At 37.4% G+C, this 24,526-nt stretch overlaps 2 protein-coding genes across 6 annotated transcripts; both read right to left on the bottom strand.

Moving 5' to 3' along the window:
* Nucleotides 1-1,022: 1,022 nt before the first annotated feature.
* Nucleotides 1,023-3,288, bottom strand: LOC137737059 (probable pectate lyase 5). The gene is made up of 4 exons (XM_068476409.1): nt 3,131-3,288; nt 1,996-2,733; nt 1,619-1,757; nt 1,023-1,483 (listed from the first exon to the last, which is right to left on the bottom strand). The coding sequence occupies exons 1-4, from the start codon at nt 3,238-3,240 to the stop codon at nt 1,262-1,264; spliced, it is 1,209 nt and encodes a 402-aa protein (XP_068332510.1). The 5' UTR covers nt 3,241-3,288; the 3' UTR covers nt 1,023-1,261.
* Nucleotides 3,289-15,288: 12,000 nt separating this feature from the next.
* On the bottom strand, nt 15,289-19,356 carry LOC137737168 (ultraviolet-B receptor UVR8-like). Of its 5 annotated transcripts, none has more exons than XM_068476564.1 (7): nt 19,011-19,356; nt 18,245-18,313; nt 17,861-18,138; nt 17,409-17,758; nt 16,898-17,299; nt 16,196-16,580; nt 15,289-15,830 (listed from the first exon to the last, which is right to left on the bottom strand). In XM_068476564.1, the coding sequence occupies exons 3-7, from the start codon at nt 18,083-18,085 to the stop codon at nt 15,588-15,590; spliced, it is 1,605 nt and encodes a 534-aa protein (XP_068332665.1). In that variant the 5' UTR covers nt 18,086-18,138; nt 18,245-18,313; nt 19,011-19,356; the 3' UTR covers nt 15,289-15,587. The 5 variants fall into 5 exon arrangements, with proteins under 5 accessions (XP_068332665.1, XP_068332664.1, XP_068332663.1 ...); XM_068476563.1 differs by having other exon boundaries at nt 18,271-18,313; XM_068476562.1 differs by having other exon boundaries at nt 18,245-19,356.
* Between the last annotated feature and the right edge of the window lie 5,170 nt (nt 19,357-24,526).

The raw sequence follows: 24,526 nt of genomic DNA, 5'->3' as shown, positions 1-24,526 counted from the left end.
ATAATCAGAAAAGCTTATGAAATTTTTACTTAATTTAACTGCTAAATGTACGATTAAAATACAAAAGAACAGAATATACACGATACGTTGCCGTATAGTAGGCCCCTAAAGTCAGAATTAAACTTCGAAATAAAGTAGTGGGGAATGAAAAAGCTGTAATGCCCCATTTATTTATTTATTTTTGACTAAATAGCCAAAATGGTCATTGAGATTTGCATAACATATCACTTCGGTTCCTGAGATTGTTTACCATCCATCATTTTGGTCCTTCCGTTAAGTGTCTCGGAGCTTTGAAAATTGCCCAAACTTCCGGCCAAGAGCTCTGGAACACTCAACAGAGTTTTTAACGGAATGACCAAAATGATGGATGGTGGACAATCTCAGGAACCATTTCTATTGATTTACCAAAATAATGTGTTATGCAAATCTCAATGATCATTTTGATTATTTAACCTTTATTTTTCATTTCTAAATGAAACTCTGCCGACCATATAGTTTGCAATTGTGGAGGGCACAGTGATAACATGGGTCGATTAGGAGTTGTGGTGACAACATTTATGGCAAACTGGGGGCAAAAAATTTAATGGTAAGCACTTGGGTTGTTTGTGGCTGTTGGATTGGATGGAGGCAACGTGATCTGATCAAACGCTTGGATGTTCTGCAAATTTGTCAAAACACGTACATATCCTGTTGAAAATCAACCACTTTTGGTCTGCAGAAGAAGAAGATGATGGCCCCATAAATTCAGTCCAGTGAGAGCATTTATTTGCTCACAACTTTAGCTCAACTCATCCGTAACCACTGCACCGACCCCATGTGAGTGACACTCTAGCATTATAGCGTCACAACGATGTCTCGTGCTAATAAAACAAACGTGGGATATTTATGCCATGCAAATTCTTCTTCAAATTAGAACCTCAATGCATATCCCCCGAGTTTCAACGACTAGTTGTATGTCTCTCTCATTATGTAAATAAAATATGGTAGTACACAGTCGGTAACACTCAAAAACTCAAGAGAAAAGTACGAAATTTTGCTTTCATTTCATATTCAATTATATCAACACTTGGCCTTGTTTCTTTCACGATCAAGACATCTGGGAAAAATTTACACATAATTCTCAAAGGTGAAAAGCCAAGGTTGAAAATTACCAAAACGTTAAAAGCGAAACACCGATATTGATATACAAGAAAAATCAAAACACTAGCTGCTGTAATTACAGTGGGTCTTATTTTTCCCATTTTATCCTTCCCTGTGATGGTCAGCAACGCGAGCCCTTCTTGCACCTGAGCGAACCAGCTCCGGCAGTGAGTGAACTCACGAGCGACGACGGTCTTGCACCCAAGCTCGATGCCTTGGCGTAACTAGAAGATGCTCCGGCACCGGATGCTGTGAAGAACGCACCGTTTAGCAGCAAATCTCCCGAGGACCTCCAGTTCCATTTGCTCCACTCCTTCTGTGGCGCTTCCTCATGCTTGGTGACCTGAAAAAAGTAATTCAAATTTTCACCTTAGAAAATCTTGATTTCGAGAAGAATTATACTGAACAAAATTTAATGTGTTGCAGTAATTAATTGAAATTATTCTTTGCCTTACTGGAATTAATGCTCACTGCTCACCTCTTTGTTGAATCTATCATTTGGTGCTAGAAATCTGTTGCCTTGGCTGTTGATGGTTGGAGAAGCACTCCCGCCAATAGCATACATTTCCCAATGGGTGTAGTCATTGTTCACCACATGAAAGTTCCCATGTCTACATCTGCATAATTCATAAAAAAAATAAAAAAGGGAACTTTAACGAAAAGCTCCGGATATTGTTCATTTTAACGAAAAACCATATTTTTATATTAAAAAGTCAATTCTGGTACTATTCACTTCACCCTTTATTTTATTAAAACTCAAAGTTTTCAAATCTTTTCCAGTAGTTTCCTTAAAAAAAAAAAAAAACTTGTTGATTCACCTTTCCACTGACCCGTAATTATATATTGATTAGTTACCTTGGCATCCTCTGAACAAGGCCTTCTCCAAAGTGGTTGAATGCAATGGTGACCTGCATATTCTTGTCCTGAGTGTAGGAATCACTGTGCCCCAAGAGCATGACCTTGTCATGATGCGTCATGTAGTTGTTAGAAATGGTGATGGAAGTGGAACCATGGATGGCATCGATGAGCCCGTCACGGCAGTTCGAAAGAGAGTTATGATCCACCCAAACATGACTACCACCAAAAATGGAAACCCCGTCTCCGTCGGAAAGCGTCCGCCACCCAAAATGCTCAGGCGAGTCCCTCACGTAGGCGTTCCCTCCTTGCTTGCAGTCGTGAATGTTTAATCCGTGGATGATAATGTTGGTCACGTACTGTATGGTAATGCAGGGCCCACCGGCAATGTGGACGCTGGCTCCTCTGCCGTCGATGGTCTTGAAGGAGTTCATCATCAGTTCTTCTTTCAGCTTGATCGTCATGTCACGCTGGAATACGATCCAGAGCGGTTCGTTTTGGATCACGCCGTATCGGAGGGTTCCGGGTTTAGGGTTCACCGGATGGTCGCCTGAGTCCGTGACCACGTAGATTTTACCGTCCCTGCCGCCAATGGCCTGCTTTCCGAACCCGATTGCGCAGTCGGCTAGCCGCTGGCGGTTCTTCTCCCAGTTGGGGTCACACCTCCAGCAGTCGTCAATGGGGTTTCCGGTGCCACAGGAAAGATAACCCAAATTTCTCCTTGAGGCATTGATGCTCCTGTAAAAAGAGACAATACCCAAAATTAAGTACACGTTGTTCGTAATTACCTACTTTTACTCGAGTAAATAACCAGAAACTCTCTGTACATGATGAGGTTGATAATGTGTCGATATTTTCGAAAATGTAACAAATGCATGTCCATACATTTTATTAGTGACGATGATATTAACACACTATCAATAGTCAGTTAGCAAGACTAAGTAAATAACTATGAGAAAAATGATGTTTGCACCCTTTTTTCTCTCATGCACTGCACCTCTCTTTTACTCAAACTGTTGGGTTGAGTAAATCAAAAGAGAATCGAAGACAAAGCAAAAGTGCATAATGATAAAACAAGAGTGCGAAAATTATTTCCCAAGCTTTAACTTTGCTAGTGTTGGAATATCGATCATACTCTTGTACTTGTTGCATCACCAGTTCAGGATCTTTGACTGGGGAGGAGGAAATGGTTGTTGGGATTAGGAGGAGAGAGAGGATCAGCAAAAGGGAGAGTGGCATTGCCATAATTTCTTTCTACTTCTCTGCTTGAAACAAAAGCAGGGAGAGAACAGAGTAGGCAGAGAATACTTGTGAGGAAGTTGAGGGAAAGTGAGATTATATATAGGGGACGAAGGGGTTTAAGAACCTCAATATTATACAATGTGATGGTATGTGGGGCCATCCATCCATCATTTATGATTCAAAGGATCCCATTACGCTAGTTTGGCCGTTAAGTAATGAGTGACGTTAGAGAGATTGTCTTTTTAGACCATACTTTATCAACTATAATGTGACGTTTGATAGTTAAATTTCTTCTTTAATTCACTAAAAAAGGAAATCAATCATCAATCACTCTACAAAATATGGTCGAAAAAATGATTTTCCTAGCATTTTCCTCAAGTAATCTATCTTAAAAGAATTTTTGCAATCCAATTTGCTGATTTGCATACTAATCCATAATGCTTTTGTTTTTGGGTGACGATTCTACGATTTTGTGTGAGTCGAACTTGATGCCTACTGACTTTATAAGTGTATCCAAAACCAACAAGTTACAAAGAACCAAACCTAAATTAAAATGTTTAATCAAAGAGTTTATGACCAACCTTTGAACGAAAAGAAACATGCAATTCTTGAAAAGAAGGGTGTAATATTAGCCAAAACCCTAGGGCGAGAGAAAACAAGAGATACATTATTTATCTACCGAACTGTACACCGACACTTTTCTCGATGAAACTTGTGTCGGCATGGCATGATGCGGTAAATTTTGTAGACAAACTTCCCTTCTTTCTCCATCTCATTTCACAAAAATAGCAAGCTTCTATAGTTCTATTGCATCTTGTTATTGCCATTCCATCGATGACATATTAATAGTTTCTTATTTTAGTGCCTTGCAGCTAAGTTTTTGTCTCTTAACTCTCTCTTAAATCACATCATGCATTACCATCGTCCTACTGAAAATAATGTTTGAAGAATATAGATCGAACATAAAATTTCAAATACGAAAATACAAACTCTTAGTGAAGTGTGAAATGGTAAAAAGTAACGTTGGTCCTCGGGTCCCTTTAGGCATCCAAACAATTTTGACATGTTATGTTTGGAGTGCAAAGAGTATGTACAATGGTGTGGTGAGCACATAAGAGAATCTAATGGTGTGTGGGTTGTGTAAAGTTTGAATCTAGCTCTTCTCTTTCTGATAGTGGGAAAAGTTAATTAGATAAAGGATCATGTATAAATACCCGATTGACTTTTGTGCCTTGTTGCATGTGGCAATTTGGCGACGATCTCACCCTTCTTTTTTTAATTTATTATTATTTTGCTAAAAGTTCCCTCTCCCTAATTATAGCATGAGTTTAGGGTTGCATTAAAAAACATATGTGTTTAGGGTTTGATAGAAATGGTAGTAAGAGTGCTAATGAAGGTTGATTGAGTTGGTAATGCTCATTTTCTTCGTTAGCTCAAGGCTAAGTTTCGAGTCTTATTATCGACAATCTCTCTTGGTGGTGCTCTGTAAAAACCAAAAAAAAGAGGTTAGGACCCCCGTTGTAAGTCATAAAAAAAGCTTGTGGTATACTCTGACACTCGGATGGGTAGCCTCCCCTCTGTCTAAACTTTATTCAACCCAAAAAAAAGGTAGTAAGAGTCGAGATTTGGACTAAATCACATCGACATAACATATCACTTATAATTAGATTTCAAATTCTCTATTTATACAACTCCAATCGAAGATCTTTTACTTACAATCAGTGAAAAACGAAAATGAATTCAAACATTGATGGTCTTATTATTGTATGTTGAATTTGTAAATGAATGATGTTATTCACACACTTTTTTTTATTTCTCACACATCTCGTATTAATTTTTGTCTTTTAATCTTTTCTAATTCATGTAATTCAACCGATGGAAATTGAGAAGATTTGTGGGAGAAGATAACAAAGGGTGATGTGAATTCCTGTACACCAACTTTTCTCTTTGCACCCACTGAAATTAAGATAAGCCAAAAAACTCATGATGACAAAATCTGTTGACACTGGAGTGGGGCCTATTTAGCCTTCGAGACCACATGGGTGGTCCGTACTATCCTCCACGTGATGACGTGGCGTATTTCTGTAGGGTGGCCACGTTCTCCCATGTGAGCTTTGTTCCCTTAAACTTTCCGGAGATGAGTCCCACGGTGTTTGGGGTCAAATCTAAACCCTCTGATATTCAATTCTCAGAATCTGGGGTCGTTAATGCTGGTAGTTGATCCGGTACCGAACTGCACCCGCCAATGTGGAGTTAGGGTTTTGTTTTTCCATTTTGATATTGGCCTGAAGTTGCATTGCATGGGTTGAAAACTTGAAACAAGCAACTATACTAATATGAAAATTCACGGCTAGCTGGCTACATATATACAACTAGAATTAAAACGATCAAATTTGAAAGTTGGAAGCGTTGAAGAATGCATCCCACATCAATAATTTGATAGAATGAATGATTCTACTCTTTATCGTACAAAGATTTTTTCTATTAAATTAAACTCAACATTTGTCGGGATGTTGGCAAGTGGCTTCAGGGAGACTTTGTAAATATGATTACAAATGATATGTTGGTTCGACTTTGAAATTTTGACACGAAGAACCAAGTTATATACCGAATTGTAATACCAACATTAATACGAAATGCATTATTACTTTTCTAAGCAAATGCTAGCTGGGGACTGAAACTATTTTTTCAACTTCACCTTTGTCCATCTCATATGAGGCGGTGGGATCCATAGAAGTCGTATGATATTATTCTTTTTTTCCTTTCTTCGAAAGAGAGCACTATAATTACTCTAGATCTCATGAAACAGGAAAGAAAACAAATATGATTGATCCTCATGTGCGTCACTATTGGAGAATATTTTATCATTCGAAGTCATACACTCGCGAACGGTAAATATTTTTTCGATCAATCGTTTTCTGCACCTACTTCTTGAGATCCAAAATATTATAAATCTAGAGGACCCTCCTAAAAATGGCACTGATTAAGTTTTCTGTTGTCGTCCCACTATCATATATGTTAAAGTTGAGAAAACAAATGAAGGTTCATGCTTGCAGGATGATGAGTTCTTACCATGCAACGAAGCACAATACTTGTTGGTCTTCGCGATACGGACTGAAGATGGGGAAGAAGATGGAGTACTCATTGAAATAATGTAGGGTTTGGAGATCATTCTCCTCAACTAGATTCCCCCAGTGTTCGATCAAATCTGAACCCTACGCATAATTAGTTGCATTAATTGTCATTGTATGAGTTTATATTTTGGTCGAAGAAGGACAATCACTCATTCTTAAAACTAAAAATTTGTACAATAATCTATAGATAAATTAAATTACTGAAAATTAAAATGGTGATGATGCCCAATAATTTAGGTAATGAGCAAAAATCCACTCAAAACTTAAAAAGGGTGGTGACCAAATATAAAATGCACTCACAATAAAAGGCAAATCCCATTTGTTGCCATTTGCATGAGTCGATCTCCATCCAGAAATACTTATTGCTGTGTGCGGGTGAAGAGTTATGAGTGTGGTGACTACTACTGTTAGGCCACATGCTCATCCACTCAACACGTGTCAGGGAGTTGATATTGCCATCTGGCAAATCACTACAAATGACATAATTAAGTATCTTGATTCTTGCTTACCAATCATTGTGGCACAGAAAAACGAGAAATTTTTAGTTGTGACGGGAACACAAGTGATACAACACTGTGGGAAATTTTATTTTTTAAGTTATTAACCTTTTAGCACACATATCACACAATTTGTATAGTAACATGTGGTGTACCATCCCGTGTACTGGTCACATTGAAAAATTGCTTACCTAATTGTGGGTGTTAAATTTACAGCCAGCTCAGAAAATATTTCACCCTTAATTGCCTCGACGGAAAACCCTAATTGGGGATTATAGCTTCGTAGGCTCATTTGATCAAGCAACTCTTAAATTTTTTGTGAGTACTTGGTTGCAATGTGTTATAATCAGCAGACGATAATGTTGATATGCCTCATATTTTTAAGATATTAACAAAAATCAAACATATTATAATTTGAATAAAATTATGACACCACGTAAGAATAGTCTGAAAAATTGCTTTATAGGGACCAAACTTATTTGGTGGGTTGATAGGGTTAACTCCCGTTCACAAACTGCAGCCCCTTTATTTACGTAGGGTTCCTCTTTGACAACAGTCTCTTTCAAAACTTTCTGATCTACTTATCTTATTGAGATTATGCTCCATCTTTCAGAACTTTTCACATCTGCAATACATTCACATAGGCCTCATCTTCTGTAGAACACACACACACACACACACACACACACACACACACACACATATATATATATATATATATATATATATATGTGTATGTATGTATATACACACACACACACTCATACTAGGGCATTAACAAACTGTCACAATTTAATTTAGTAATCTTGTACCATATTTAATAAAACTGAGATCCATTTTCGTTACCGACACTCTAGCTAGCTAGAAAACAAGATCGATCCTCCTACGTATGCACGTACGTTCGTATGTACGTGCCTCACAAGACTCACATTCCCATAAATAAATGCATGCAAAGTACCACAACCGGGTCTACGTATGAACAAGCATGTGAATTGCTCAAAGCTACAGGCAAAGAACATGTGTGGGGAAGGAAATTAAAGCTTTGCTTCTTTGTTTTCCAATATTTCAACCAAATAATTGAACAGCAGAGGAGGCACTCGATCGAAAATTATCTGTGTCCAATCGACTCTCCACTGTACGTAAGAGATTCGATTAGCGATGTGTACGGTACTTCGGATTCTCATAAACAAATATTATTAGTTAATAAAAATGTGTATCCTCAACTTTGCAGGGTCGTCCAATTACGGATTATAATATATAACTATTAATAATTAATCACTCTCGTATTTTTGTATGTTTTGCAGGGTTGTCCAGTAGCTAGCATTTGTATCTTCTGGAGTCTGAATTTTATTTCACTGTTAAAAGTTAAAACGAACGCCGCCCGTGAATCCTGACCCATGCACGGCCTGGCCATGGTTACGTAACTGGTGGGGTTTGAAACTCCATACGACTGATATTTGTATAATTCAACATATAACTACATAATATGTGCAACTTAATACTACGGGTAAGTGAGAGAGATCTTATATTTGATTTTTTAGTGTAGATGTAATGACCTGCCCTGGATTTTCATGAAACAGAAGGGTAATTTGGTAATTTCACTTTGGTTGGGAGATATGTTGTCATGGTTGCTCACAGCTCTCTCTCTCTCTCTCTCTCTCTCTCTCTCTCTCTCTCTCTCAAACTCTCCCAGTTCACTCTCATTTCTCTCCCTTCTTCCTCGGCAAGTATCGAGATGGTGCAATGGCATGCCCCACTTGAAACCACCACATCCATGACAAGACACCCAACTTACCACCGCATGTGGACTCTCTCTCATCCCTCTCAACCCTGCAACATCACCACCACGGTAGAGCCGCCATCTTTGCGAGTTTCTTGACTTCTCGACACGAGGGTAAGGTTTTAAACCCTTTGAACCATATTTCCCTCGTCCCTTGTTGAATACTAACTCCTTCGTTCGTGTTTTGGACATCAAAACAATGGAAAACCAGCTCAGGGATACTTCCCCAGATTCCAGCGAGAACCCGAAACTTGCAGGCCGTTTTCCGGCCAACTCTTAACATGACTGGCCACGTGAGAGGTATAATATTCTTCCTTGTTGCTTGGGCTTCAATTTGATATATTGTATGACTAGTTTTAGTTGAGATTTGGGGTTGAGTGGAGCTTGGAAAGCTCTGGCTTTCTTTTTCGTGGAAACCGGCCAACGCAGCTTGAAACTGGGTTGACTCGACCCGCTACCCAGTAATCGGATCCAAACCCAACCTTGCTACTCATCCCAAACCTCTGGACCATACTACCCAACCCAACCCAGAACTTTGGCCCACTAAACCAAGCCCAGAAACCGGCCCAACCCAGATCCAACCCGACCCGACGGGTTCCTAGGTCAACGCAATGAGCACATGTGCCTTTGTGCGGAGGTACTGTGCTCCGTCGGTAACTTTTCCGGCCAACTTTTCAGCAACCCAACTCGACACGTGGTGGCGTGTGGCCTTCCGGGCCGCCGCCCCGTGGCAGCGAGTGGGGGTACCCGAGGTCCCCCCTTATATTTTTTGACATCCTGAATCCGTTTATGACGTCTGTTTTCCCAAATTCAATCATTTTGGTAGAATTTTATTAATTGGTCCTTTATGTGTTTAGGTGCGTTGTTAGTGGCGTTTTCGTCTTCTCTAGTTGCATGGCTCTTCGATGACAAAGTATCTGTGAGTGGACCCCTTCCAAAATGCATGATTTTATTACTAGAAATGCATACATGAAAAGCATGATTTCATGACTACGTTTTATGAAACGTTTATGAGTAAATTGGATTTTCACTTTATGAAATATCATGCTTTAGCGAATTTATGTTAGTCAGATATTTATGAATATGATAATTGAGCTATTGAGCTCCGATGAGATATATTTTGGAAAGATTATGTTCATGATTTTTTGTGCTTACTTAATGGATATTCATACATATGTGCCTTCGGGTGGGCAATGTAGTGTCTTCGAGCGAATGATATGTGTGCCTTCAGGCGGGCGATGTAGTGCCTTCGGGCGAATGACATATGTGGTTCAGGCGGGCGATGTAGTGCATTCAGGCGGAAGATTTATATGTGCTTTTGGACATAAGGTTTATATATGCCTTAGGGCGGACGATGTAGTGCCTATTGGTAGAAGATATTTATATATGGCTTCGACTGGGCGATGTAGTGCCTTCATGCGGAAGATATTTATATATGGCTTCGGTCGGGTGATTGTGATACCACTCTTAAGCACATTTTATATGATATATATTTTATGAAGGTTTTATGGCATGCTAGGGTTTTTGGAACACCTATTATTTATTATGCTATATGAGTTTTCTAAAACTGGGGGTTAGTACGTTGAATAATAACTGTCTTAGTATTACTTATATATAAACTTGGTCCACTCATGCTTTGTTTTGAGCCCCCTCAGGACTTAAATCGAGGCGTAAAATTCCGGAGTCAAGGCATTCCCACATCAGTATCTTCAAGTCCTCTCGGCGTAGGACCTATTCCTTTATTCGCACAGTCTTATAATATTCCTTTTACAATGTTCTGAATTAGTTGTAAGCTTTGAACATGTTCCACAATTGCATATTCATTATAGTTAAATTTACGAGTTTCATTTGTGTTCATTCTTTCATCATAGTTCTCATACATGTTAGTATAGCTTCGTCACCTTCGGGTGTCGGTCAGCACGTGCCTACCTTGGTGTTTGGAGGATATTGGGGGTTAGGCGTGTCAGTAGATATTATCGTTTGTTCAAAAAAAAAAACTACATAATACGTAGTATTGTTTTGTCGATTTATCTTTACTTATAAATGAGAGATTTTATGTGACAATATATTTTGTGAATGATGATTTTGATACTAATTTATTTTACCACCCGCTGTGTACATATATCTTTGTATAATATAAAAAGATAGGGAAATTTGGAAAACAAACCAAATTTTGGACCCTAAATAGAATTCTAGCCACCTTTTTAAATTTATGATAATTATAACCAAAAGTTGATATGAAAGTACTAATAGACCTTCAATAAAGTTTTCTCAAAAAAACCAAAAAAAAAAAAAAAATGTCATCCATGGAAATTAAATAAAGCAAGATTCAATTAAGATAAGGAGATTCGAAGTAGAATTGAATAAGTTCAAAGCCACCCGTGCTCCTTGAAGTTCCTTAAACAACCCAAAATCCCAATTCAATCATAGAAGAAAACAAAATCCAAAGTTCAACCTTTGGAGAAAATGAGAGAAAAAGAGATAGGGACCATCGCATTTTGGGCTTTTCACCAACGATTTGGTTTTGGAGCTAATCTTAGAAGTGGAGGTCCCAATTGAGGAGCTAAGATGTTGAGGAAGGGCAGCGGACACTGAAGTGAGTGAAGGTCTCGTTGTAAGCTTGATGGTGCAAATGCTCGAACTCAAGGATTACATCGTCGTAGTTGAAAATAAAAAATTGGAGAGTAGAGGAGGAAGTTGACTGAGAGTGAGAGTGAGAGTTGTCTTCATGTGGAGGAGGTCGAAAAAATTTTGGGGGTTCGGAACTAAACGAAGGATATGTGTGATAGTATAAAAGAGGAAGAGGAGGAAGAGAGAGGGATCGTGTTGCATGTCGTGGCTGGCTGTGCTTGGGTTGGGATGTGTGGGTTGGGTTTTTGAGATTTTGGATTATTGTCTATACTGCAGAAAGGATAAAGATGGCGGTAAAAGACAGCCTAGCCTTTTGTTTTTTCGGTTTTTTTTAAGAAACCCTTATTTTAAGGGTGTATTAGTATTTTCATAGCAACTTTTGGTTAATTATTGAAAATTTAAAATGGTGGTTAGAATTCTATTTAGGGAAATTTGGTTATTTTTCTAAATTTCCCAAAAAAATGGATTAATATGAATATGATATAATATTGGGTCTTCGTTTAGGTGCTTAAGGTGCATGATTTATTAGTAGCTGTAGGCAAACACCCTTAAGACCGGGGCTTCTCTGAGTCCGAGGGTCAAAAAACTCCATGATTAGTGTTGTTTCATTCTTCAAATAACACAACCAAGTCTCCTGCACATCACATGCCAACATATTCTTTCACGCACGCCATGGACAGAATGAATAGGGATTCGCGAACTTGGTGCGAATTTCATCATGGCAACAAATAAATAAAAAGAACAGTTTGGTACAACAAATTAAACAAAAGACAGGATGCTTGAAGGCAGTGGCAGATCCAGAGTTTGAACATTAGGGGTTCCAATGGTAAATACAAGTAGAAACTGAGCGCGAAGCATTAAAAAAAAATTTCAACTTATTCATTGAGACATTTCTTTGAACGTTTGTTAGGCTTGTTGTCATCAGCCAAACCATGTTGCACACGTGTTAAAGATAACGGCATATGCCGAAAGGATCTGATGAGTGATATAGAGAGATTTTGTCGAGTGTTGTCGACACAACCTGTTGAGATATGCCTAGTATGCATTACATTAAACATTTAGTAGGTACAAAGGGGACTTGTACCAAACATTGGAAGGATCCTCAAAAGACCTTCGTATGTATAACTTTCGGACTTTGGGTTCAGGTTGTCCTAGGACCACCTTGGTCCCTACTTCCATCCGCCCGTGCTTGAAGAAGTTGCTTGCTTATTATTCGGTGTATTTTTTTTCTCACCAATCATTGCCCTAAATTAACGGTGAGTATCATCACAACATTGATTGTCGCTAAATACGTATGATTAATTTATTTACAATGACAAATTTTGTAATTTAAACTCATTTCATCACTACTTAAAGTGGTTAGTAAAACTATTTCCCTTACCATTTGGAACTTTCAATAGATAATAAAATGATATCTTATTGAAGCATATGCCCTTTCTTTGAAGCTCAAATGATATCTTATTGAAGCATATGCCTTTCTTTGGATCCTAGCAAACCTTAAACAAATAATATATTTTTGAAACATTCATTTCTTGTGGTACAAGGAGACCTTGTCGTGCATAGAAGTCGTATACGATTGGTGCGGCCAGCTACATGACATATACAATTCGTGATCTATACCGCATACGTTTAAGAGAATTGTAATTCATCCTGTTACAATAATACATAATGTTTATATAAGTCATGATTTCCAGCTGAGAACTCGAGGGGACTCTCTCATTTATCTCATGTTTTTTACACAATATTTTATAACATTAAAACGTGAATTAACGTTAAACTGAAGAGAATGCCCCCTTTTAAGAAAGTCTCCTTAATATATGTTAATAGAATTTAATAATCAAATAATGATTGGATCATGTGATAAGTTGTGAAACTAATGATGTGAACATCTTCCCCTTGATATTTGTTTTATTGTATTTTTTTTTTCCCACCCAACTAGAAGTCATAGTTGCATTATTGTTACCATAACCATTCCATCCTTTTTGTGTATCCCTTAACTAAAATGATAATGTATCATCCTATTAAAAAATGATAATGTATCACCTCTTTCATTCTAATCTCTAGATGCGGATAAATAATAGGGTCATCACTTGATTTCTCGATTAGATCAATGTGATTTAAGTCATATTTATAGGGAAAGGAATATGGTGGCTGAAGATTTAGCAAAATTAAAAATTTTGAGGAATCTAGATTGTATTGTGTTGGACGTCCCTCCTCCTTCAATCGTTGGTTTGCCACCACATGTTATTTCTGAAGTTGGTAGGACTGAGATGTTTGTGTAAGCCCCTTAAACTGATGCCATGTCATTCTTTGTTTGATGGTCCCACTTGGGCTTTAGGCCCTCTGTAACCAAAAATAAATAAATTCTTAGAGGACTACTTTATTATTCATATTGTGAAATTATGATCATCTGGTGTTGTTCAGCTGAATTTAGATAAATTTCAGTCCGATCCAACATTGGATTAGAAGATAATCCAATTTCAATTGGTTCAAATGATTGAGTTTACAAAGAAAAAATGGAAAATGAAAATTTTATAAAAATGGATAACCATATAAGAAAATAGAATTTTCATAGAAAAAGCTTAAACAAGTGTTGGAAGTGGGTGCAACTCAATTCACAATTTAACAATAAAATTCTTGATTGGAGTTTCAAATGTGCCTTAAAACGAAAATCCCACTCAAATATGAGCCATATTCAAATACTCGATTTGCCATATTCTTTTCTGTTTCAGCCTTTGAATGGTAAAATATAAATAAGAGTTCAAGGATCTTTATTAAAAAGGGGTGTAGAAGATGAAAAAAGATGTGCATAAATCATTTTTCAAACAAAGAGAAATTTTCTAATTTACCGAAAATACAGTTCGATACACTAAAACATCTAACCAAACAAAAATAGTTTTTTTATTTTTTAGTACAATGATATATTTTACACTAAGGGAATAGGGGAATTAAGCTAAATCACACAATGGACAACCTAATTTGGTATTGAATTCGTGATCCATGAGATTCTAACTTAACATCTCTCACTCACAAGTGAAGAGGAATATCACTAGACCGTAGTACTGAATGACAACCAAACAACAATAGTTGAGGTCACCGCCCATAGTTCAAATGCATATGGCTATTCACCTATGTACATCAATGTCTTAAGTGTTTAAACCAATGTCAAACCTTGTTGCGTAAATATGGAACTAAGCATAATATTAAAGTGATTAGTTATAAAAATGTGATTAATTATTGGAAGTAAAGCCAGACCTTTTTTTCTTTTTATTTTTTTTATTTTTTATTTTTTAAAAGGAAAAAAAGATACTATCTACATTAAAAAGGAAGGGGTGGGCTTCCTCACAATGAACTAGCAATAATGTGGTTCAAATTTACTTTTTGCAAGAATTGAACCTAAAACCTTTCACTTACAAATGAAGAAGAAAATTACTTGATCGTAGTACTAAGTGATAAAATCAGACCTTAATTCTTAGAAGGGCATCCACTCTCTAGGTTGGGCCCCCAATTTTTAGCACTTTGCTTTGCTTTGCTTTGCGGGTTTGTTAGCCATCATCATGTACAAGAAATCACAAACCAACCTCCCATCCCAATTCATAGCCATCCAAATCCAGCAACTAGAAATGCCAAATTGATGGAGTCAAGAATGACCGGCTGGCATACTTAAATTGACAGTCAATTCTCACCACTCCATTCTCTTTCCCACTAAGAAAACTTGCACGCAACTAAACAACTAGAACACCAAGGTGCCAATATTTCAAACTAATTATGCGATGCTATGTAAAAATGTTAAAAACGCATGATGCGCATTGACACATTGACGTTCTAGTTGCATGTAAGTTTCTCTCGCTCCCCACTGAAAACTTAGTTTAGTGATCCCACAATTAACAATGACAATGCTCAAAAGATAACTCAAGCCACCTCAACCGTCACAATGCTCAAAGAAAAAGGGAAAGTGATGCATGAAAATTGCCACTGAACCCCAGTTTTCACTTTCCACCCCAGCAGATAAATTATAAATTTAATCTTGAGATAAAATAAGTCATGAAATAAACCTTGACAAATGTATCATCTGCTATCAACAACTACCTGAAGCCTAAGAGCAAGCCAAATTTTCAGATATAAACAACCATTGAGCAGTCTGGTTTAGGCCCTTATTAACCTAATAACCTTTAAACTTCACAATTTTTTGTTTCTATGTACACAATAGACATGGGAATGCAAACATCAAATGCAATGAGTTATGATGATAAATTAGAGGATAGAGCATTATGGTGTGGCCGGGAATGCCGACGATATTGATGAACTCTATCTGAGATCAATATCGACCAGCTCTGGCTTTCCCCTTTCGGTCTGGTTGGCAACAAGTTCAATGCCTAGTTGCCCTTTGTCTCCGGCCCCAAATGCGTATAGCTTCCCTGTTTCGGTTAGTGCGAAAGTGTGGGCGTTCCAGTATATGGAATTGGTGAGACTGATCTGTACAACCCGCTCATTCACTTGCTTCAGCGATGTCACTAGCTCTGGTGCCAACACATTTGCATGCCTATTTCCCTGCAAGAGACGCAACAGAAGAAATAAGATTCAGAAACTTGGTTAATTGGACGACCTTTCATCCTACAAACCGGAGCCAACAAATAACCAGTCACATAATACAACTTCGCAACAAGAAGTTTGTGAGTTATATCTACGACGAAAACAGTGTCAAATCTCTTCTAGGATGGTGAAGTCATTCTACAGATGTAAGATGATGTGCAGCAATTTGATACCATTTTGAAACAAGTAATTCGTGTTCACTGATTTATGAAGTTCATATATTGACTTTCTGCAATGTGAGTTGAGGGGCACAGCCTTACTGCAACCTGGAAACTAACTCAATTACCATATGAAATATGAAATAGAGCGGTAATAAACAAGACCTGTCCATCGGCAGCAGTACTATGTCCAAGACTAGCTGATTCTCCACAACCAAATGAGTACACATCACCAACATCCGAAACCACAAAGGTTGTGTAATCCCCTGTAGCAACGTGCACCGCTTTCACCTGGCTCAATGCTTCCACAACCTTGGGAACTGATTCACATTCTTCATTCCCGTGACCCAAGCAGCCATAACGACCCCAACCCCAGGTGCAGACACGTCCATCCTGCCCCACCACAGCGGCATGCCAAGCTCCGGCAGCAACCACCATCGGCTGAAGGTTCAAAACCTGAAATTGTTCAATAAGTCGGGGGTGCTTCTCATCGGTTCTTGAACCGTGTCCGAGCTTCCCACCCAAGCCACAGCCAACAGAGTAAACTGACCTGAAAGTTTCGAGATCGTACAAATGAGCAAATAATAATTTTCATAAAAGATTTAACGCAAAGACTACAATAAAGGAAACTGTTTCGGATTTATCAAGGAACAAACATGAATACGTCAAAAAAGAGTAATATCAAATGCTTTAGGAGAAAACAGTTTGAACAGGCTCCCAATAATTTTTTTAATTTTAGTAACATTCTCAAAAATTGTGAACAAGATTCTGGAACAACTCTTTTTGGTTCCGAAAAAGCTGATTGTTCGATATAATCAGAATGCTCAAGGCTATCAAGGCAAACTGATGAAGACAGATAATCCTTACATGCCATTAGGTTGACAAGCCAGAGCAAGAAGGTAGCAGTATCCAGCTGCAATTTGCACCACAGGTACATTCTCAAGTGCCCCCAATAAAGGATGGGGCTCAACATCAGTTGGCTCAGTTTGGTGACCAAGTTTGCCATCGCTGCCCCAAGAAAATGTATAAACCCTGCCCTCTCTTGACAACACAGCCGTGAAGAAATTTGCAATTGCAGCTTGTACCACAAATATGTCTTTCAAAGACTCAACTAACTGTGGAGTGGTAACAAGATTTGATCCTTGAACCCCGTACTCAGTTTCGCCAAAAGAGTCCTTTCCAAAGGCATAAACTTTCCCAGCGTCACTGATCAGCATTGTCCTGCCAGCCCCAGTAGTTGCGTGAATAATTCGAATGCCTTGCAGAGATCTGCAACACAACGGAGTTCCATCAACTTTTCGTGTAAAGCAACTATTTCTCTTTCCTTTTTCCTGCATTTTACAGAATCAGATCAGAGGAGGAGTCAAGAGTTCGCAACCTGATTGGCCTAGGCCGGCATTCCTCTTCAGTTGTGCCATGTCCGAGCTGTCCTGAGCTGTTTGAGCCAAATGAGTAGACAGTTCCTTTCGAAGTCACAGCAATGCTGTGACCGGGCCCTGCTATTGCCTGTGATTTCTCCCTTCGGAAACATGCCTCTCCAGCCAACAAAAACCTCAGGACAAGTTTCCATGAACCCCCACATCTTTGCTTCAATTCTTGACGCTGTTCGGCTGTCATTGGCTTAAATATAGCTCTTTTTCGGCACATGTCCAGGGCAGCTAGCTCGGATATGGACAATTCAAAGTCAGGAGCAAAGTGCGCAGGATGCCTAAAAAAGGAACATGTTGCCTGCAACACACACACACCCAAATACAAACCAGCAGCATTATAAATCCAAAAACTTAAAACACCGCTGCATTACCAAAATGTAGAGAAAAAAAGGTCACTTGCCTCTAACTTTGCAAGGTCTTGAGGATCCAAATTGCAGGCAGTAAGGACATGGAGGACAATGGAGGGGTTTGCAGCTAAAGGGAACTCTCCGGGGGTGGAGGTCCCGGAGCAATGGCGTTGCCGCCTTTCAAATGTTGGTACAGGAGTGGCAACAATAGTGGTAATTGGCTGGTCAGGAATGTTATGGTATTGTATAGTTGGGGTTCCGCTCGCAGTGGCATCCATTTGGCACTGCCAAAGTTCACAGTGGCCAAGCTTTGCAAAGGAGTTCTAAATTGCTGAAATTACGAAATATTGGTACAACAATTACTAAATTACTCCTCTTAATCATCCAACATTACATTAGAATCTAAATTTTCAAACATTCTTGCTAATTTTATTCACCAGATAATCTACGCTGCGGTATCTACCTCGATAATTATGTTATTGATCAACAACTTCAAGTCTCAAAACCTACAAATAAAAAAAAACATACCTATAAAACATGACAGCAAGTGCAAGAACAAATAATGCAACAAGTTATGTCCTATCAACATGTCATAACATCAAACATCTGCAAAATTCGACAAACCAGAGAAATTCACAACCCGATCATTTGATCACAGTTCGATCAGACCAAAACCTGAAAATTTTCGGACTTTCCGAATCAAGAGGGGTTAACAAAGAAACCCCAAACCTCAAAATAGTAAAGCAAACTTGAGGAACACCAAAAGATGGAAACTTTGAGGAGAAGAATACTAGTCTTCCACAAATGGATAGTCCCACCGGCAAAAGACAACCAAAAAAAGGAAAGAGTTTTGACATCAAAATACAAAATTTAATCCATGTAAACTCGTTTTTACTGATACGGGTCAGATTAACCCGATCAAAATAACCTAGGCAAGTAAAACCAACCTCCATATTTTTATACAAATAACAGGGGTTTACAGATAATTGTCCTGTAAAATCAAAACTTTTGACAAACCCAGATCAGAAAATCATCGGAGGAATAAAAAAACCATTTACAAAAACTTGATCAAACATCAAAAGTAATCAAAGAGACAGAATCCAGCAGAAACAGAACACAATCACATGCTCAACAAGCTTTGTCAATTCTACATTATGATCGGCCCAGAGATCGAGACCCAACATCTAGGAAACGAAGAATTACATATCGGAGCAACCCACGATTCCTGAAAACCCATCATCTGCATCCGTCAACAAATTTGCAGAGAATTTGACGTTTTTTCTTAAGACAAAAACAGCAAAAAATGGATCAAATGAAAGAGCAGAGAAGTGGGGTTTTGATCAAAAGGCAGAGAGAGTGGGATGGGATATTCCTCAAAGGATTTATAGAGATAAAAGGGAATGGGAATTTTGGATTTTGTCTATGGAGAAAGAGAGTGGATGAATATATGAACAAATAGTTGAGAGTTTTTTGTGTTTTTTTTATTTTTTCAATGGGGGGATTTTGGGAGGTGACTCTCTTCCCTTCTATCTCTCTCTTATTAGCTTTTGGGTGGTGATAAAGCTTTTCTAGTTACTATATATTTGTAGTATGCCCATTCCTACACGTCAGCTTCTTCCTCTTGACTATGGAGATGGTAACTCCAACTAATTCCTATGGTTTTACGAAAACCAAGGTGAAAACTATCGCAAACAAGATAGGGAGAGATTGTTTTTAGTGTTTCGGTAATACAGCTCGGTACATCTGATATTATATTACAAGTAATTAATTACTTAAAAAAAATAATTTACAATAATTTGTATTATACATCGTATTCTGGTACATTGAAAATTTTCTCTGACTTCTCATAAAGTTTTTTATTTGATTGAAATTATTTTGAAAGTCTAATTGGTTGCTTTAGACACGAATGGTGACAATATAAAATTACTTGGTTCTTGTTTAAGACATTTTGAAATCATATTAGTAGAGGGTACCGTGTGTTTTCTCCCAAGTCCAATATAATTAGGACTGTAATTTTAATCATTTTTAATTCTAATTTAACATTACCACTTCACTAATACATATATAAACGAGATTGTGGTGTTTGTGGTTCAATCAGTTAAGAGTGTTTATATACGTACAGGACAAGCAAAAATTCATTTTCCTTCTAATTATCACAACAACACGTATATAATGTCTCACAAATACGTTTTTGAATTGAAATTAAATGTAGAGACACAAAATCCCTGTGTAACATTATGCGGCGACTTAGCATTCTACATTACTGATCTCCCTTCCATTAGTCCAAGAAAACAAAGTAGAAATTAGGCAACTTAGCATTCTACATTATCGATCTCTCTTCCATTAGTCCAAGAAAACAAAGTAGAAATTAGTCGACGGCAGAGGTATATATAATCATAGTAGTTGACAACCTTCAATCGTCATTGAGGAGTGAGAGCTGTAAGTTGTAAGTAACGGGCCATGGTTTGTGCTTTTTTGGGGGACCAGGTCGAAAAGCTAAACTATTACTAGTTGTGAAAGTTATTCTCCAACACCTGATTTGGCATTGCAAGAATTCTCGATAAAACATGAGGGTAAAGGGTTGGCAATGTCAAACCATCACAAGAGAATAAATTACAGGCCTGTATTCCATACAACAAGTTTTAAATTCAATTCTTGGCTAGTCTTACCTGTCCCCCAAAAGGTAGACTGTCGTAACGAAATCACCAATTGATACCCTTAACAAAAAAAAAAGGTTCGCAAGGTCCACATTATAAGGTGATCGAATTTGCAGACAATTAGAACGTTAAGATAGTAGTTGATAAGTTAAAGCATCTAATAACATACATTCCGTTACGTTAGTATTTTAGTTGCATGTAGTTTTTCTGTTCAAGGGGATGACTCACAGAATTAAAGTTCATATCTACCATAGCTTGACTTCTACGGTTCCTTGAAGGAATTGAAGCTTGAAGACAATAAGTTGAGAAACCTTTTTCTACCCAATTCGTAGATAAATGGTCCCAATGCATTACTTCTTAGTGCTCATCTACCTAGCGCATGACCATCACCTGTGCCTCTAACTTAAATAGTCATAAATTATAAAAATTACGAAAACACCTAACTACTATAAGTTTGCACAAAATTACTTTAAAAGTTCAATGGGAAAAAAGAAAACATTTTTTTGGCATAATAATTTATTTGCCCTTAGAAATTGCTATTTAGTCTTATTTTATCTCTTGAAACTGGTTTTGTTTCATTTTGTCCCTTAAAATTGTTATTTTTCGTCTCATTTAATCTCAGTCCAACCCTTTTCGTCCATTCTTTTGGATTGAACGAGCAGCTTGAATTGGATTTTGAAACACAACCCATTATTTGTTTTTGCCAACTGCTGCAACTACAATTCTACACCAATTCGCAAGAGAGGCAGACGAGGGTTTGAATTAGAGTTATCGAAAATGGAATTGGGATGGTTTTAGCATGCAAGTTGGAGGCAACGAATTGTCCATACTACACTTTAATTTAACGTTTATTTGACTTAATTGATGAAAATAGGGTGTGAGTCTAAATGAGACGAAAATAGTAGTTTCATATGGCAAAGTGAGATAAAACCAGTTTTAAAGGATAAAGTGAGATTAAATGGCAGTTTTAGGGGGCAAATAAATTAATAAGCTTTTTTTTTCCACCTGTTTGTACTCTAATTGACTCTTAATTGTAAAATCTTTTCAACATTATCAACTCAATTTTCTGAGTTATTAGATATGAAATGTTTTTCTTTAAAATGTAATGTTAGAGAAATGTTATTGGCACTCAAAAAAATCATTTACACTCCTCATACGTTTATTTTTACCAAGGACTACTACAGTAGAGGCTGGTATCAATTATCTTCAAAACTGTAAGTTGAAATATGAACATCCATTTAAAGAGGGAAATTTGGAGAAGTAACCATATTTTAGACCCCATATATAATTATAGCCATCATTTTAATTTTATGATAATTCTAACCAAAACTTGATGTAAAAGTACTAATATACCCTTAATGACAAAGAAGTTCCTCATTGCTCTTAACCATGAAAAAACAACAATTAGTTGAGATCTTGAAGCATAAAAGAGGTAGCCTCTTCAATACTACCCAATACACCAACTCTCGAACCCCTCCATTTCCTACACTCTTTTTTTTTATTAATAAATATATATATATATATATATATATATATATATATAGATATTCAAATGTAATCAGAGAACGTGAAGTTGAAGATAACCCAGTAAACTAAACATAAAAATTAATCAGGAACTAAATCTCCAAAGCAAAATTTGAATCTAAAAATAGAGGAGCAAAAACCCTTTTAAGCTAAAATCTGTGTGAGGTTTTTCTGCTAAACTGGTGATTGAAAATATAAAAGCCAATAATGTGATAAATCCCGAATAATATAAAAGCCAATAATGTGATAAATCCCAAATAAAAACATTCACATCATGCGCTGGAATGGAGTCTAATTGGATTCTTGCAAGTTTGGCGATTGTGGCCTGTCCCACCATAACGACTGCACTTCTTCACTATCCTTTCCTCCCCCTGAGATGGATTCTGTTTGTCTTGCGTCTTCCAGATACAACTTGTCTGATTAAAGGTAAAACAACTATATTTTGCACCTTTTCTGGTACACTCCATTCACTCTTGTTTCCAACCGGCCAAATGGGCTCCGCATACGCTAGCACATTTGCATTGGCTGTGTAGAATTTGGAGCACATAGTGTACACTGATGTATTGCAAATTCGACATGCAGCAGTTGCATGGACACATGGAAGTTGGTCGAGATCAAACCTTCTACGCGTGCATGACTTGGCATTTAGATCAACTATATGACATAAGTCTGCCTCATGTACTTGCAATGCATAATGATTAATGGAAGATACTTGCATAGTTGTTAACCATGTGAAAAAAGAAAAATTAAAAAATGCACACACAATACCTTGAAGAAACACCAATGGGAGAAATTAGGGACTTAAAAACTTATTAGAATACTTCAAATTATGTGCAAATTGCAAATCTTCTAATATGACAAGTGACAACCAACAACAAGAGACCAATTAATCATAATTATCATATTCTTTTATCAACCTGTTTATTTGTTTGAAACATTTTAACTATGTTTTTGGTTAACAAAATATGTGCACTAACCACATAGATTTGGCTATCATCCAGCTCACTCAACCATGAAATATTACATGCTTCCTGGCCACAATTGATTAAATAAAGAGTTAAGAGATGATTTTAGCTTATAGCTTTTGGCTTTTAGATTTCTATTTAAAACAATAGGTGATTATCGTGATCCTGATAAGAACAAAATGTTGGTCTTATTCGGAAAATTTGGAGAACAAGTTTAGGAAGTTTTTCTTCGGCAGAGGCCTCAATCTTTGACTACAAAGAAGCACTTTTGGAAAAAGAAAAAAAAACGGAGCTACTATTCTACCTAAATGATAAAATCTTTGTCAACACTACAAGTATGGAGGGGTATCGGTTCTTTTTTTTTTCTTTTCTTAGTATGTTCTTGGTATGGACACTATGTGGATTTAGGTGTCCAGTGTGCATTAGGAATGTGAGAGTGCATAAAAATGTAAACAAATCATACATACCGACATACGCAAGCCTCTATTTTGATTATTGTGTACTTTTTCCTTTGCCCACTTTGTCAAGGTCGAATTCCATCAACTTGTTGTGTTCCAACGTTCGTTGAACCACTCTTGGAGTATACCTCTAAGGTGACCCGCTAGAGCAGTGATAGGCAACTTTCGAGCATCCTTTAGTTTTGCATTCATAGATTCGGTAATGTTGGTTGTCATCATGTTGTATCGTTTGCCACTGAAATGCGCCCAATCCCATCTATGATACCCAATTTCTTGAAGATATTTTCCTACTTTTCCATCTTTGATTGCCCAAATATCAGTCATAACACTATTAAACTCTAACACAAGGTATGTTTTTACCGCAGTGTAATATAACTTAAACATCGTTTCATCATCACCAAGTTTATTCCTCATGTTGCCAGCTACATGATACATACAAGCTCCATGATATGCCTTTGGAAACACAATTTGCACAGCTTTACCAAAATTTCCATGTCGATCAGATACAAACACTAAGTCTATTACCTCTCCAATGGCACTTCTCAATTTTGTAAGAAACCATGTCCATGAAGCGTCATTTCTGAGTCACCCACACCAAATGCCAAATGATGTATTTGATTTTGTCCTTCATGGCATACAGCGACAAATAAGGTGCCAAGATATTTACCCCTTAGAAAAGTCTCATCAACTGCTACCACATGCCTCATAGAACCACGAAACCCCTTATAGAGGCTCTCATTGCCATGAAAAGGTATAAAAAATGATTATTGTCATCCGTTTCTATATGTGTTACTGTCCTAGGATTTTTACTTTCTAACATGACACAATAGGCAGGAAGTGCGGCAAAAGATTCCTTTGGCGATCCTCGGATCATGTCAAATGCATACTCTCTTGCTCTCCAAGCTTTCTCGTAACTTATATTAACCCCAACATGTGCTCGCATATCCTCAATGATGTCTTTAGGTCTATATACACGTGATTCCCCCTCATACTTTGACTTTATAAATTGACCAACAACATAACTGCTTGCTTGCCGATGATCACGCTGAACAACATGTAATGAACAAGAATGATTAGTTTCAAATTTTCTTACTTAAAAAAATTCTGACACTTGT

This window comes from Pyrus communis, chromosome 6 (assembly GCF_963583255.1).
Source record: "Pyrus communis chromosome 6, drPyrComm1.1, whole genome shotgun sequence".
Taxonomy (NCBI): domain Eukaryota; kingdom Viridiplantae; phylum Streptophyta; class Magnoliopsida; order Rosales; family Rosaceae; genus Pyrus; species Pyrus communis.
The sequence above is the reverse complement of the archived record's forward strand: the minus strand, read 5'-3'. Positions and strand labels throughout refer to the sequence as shown.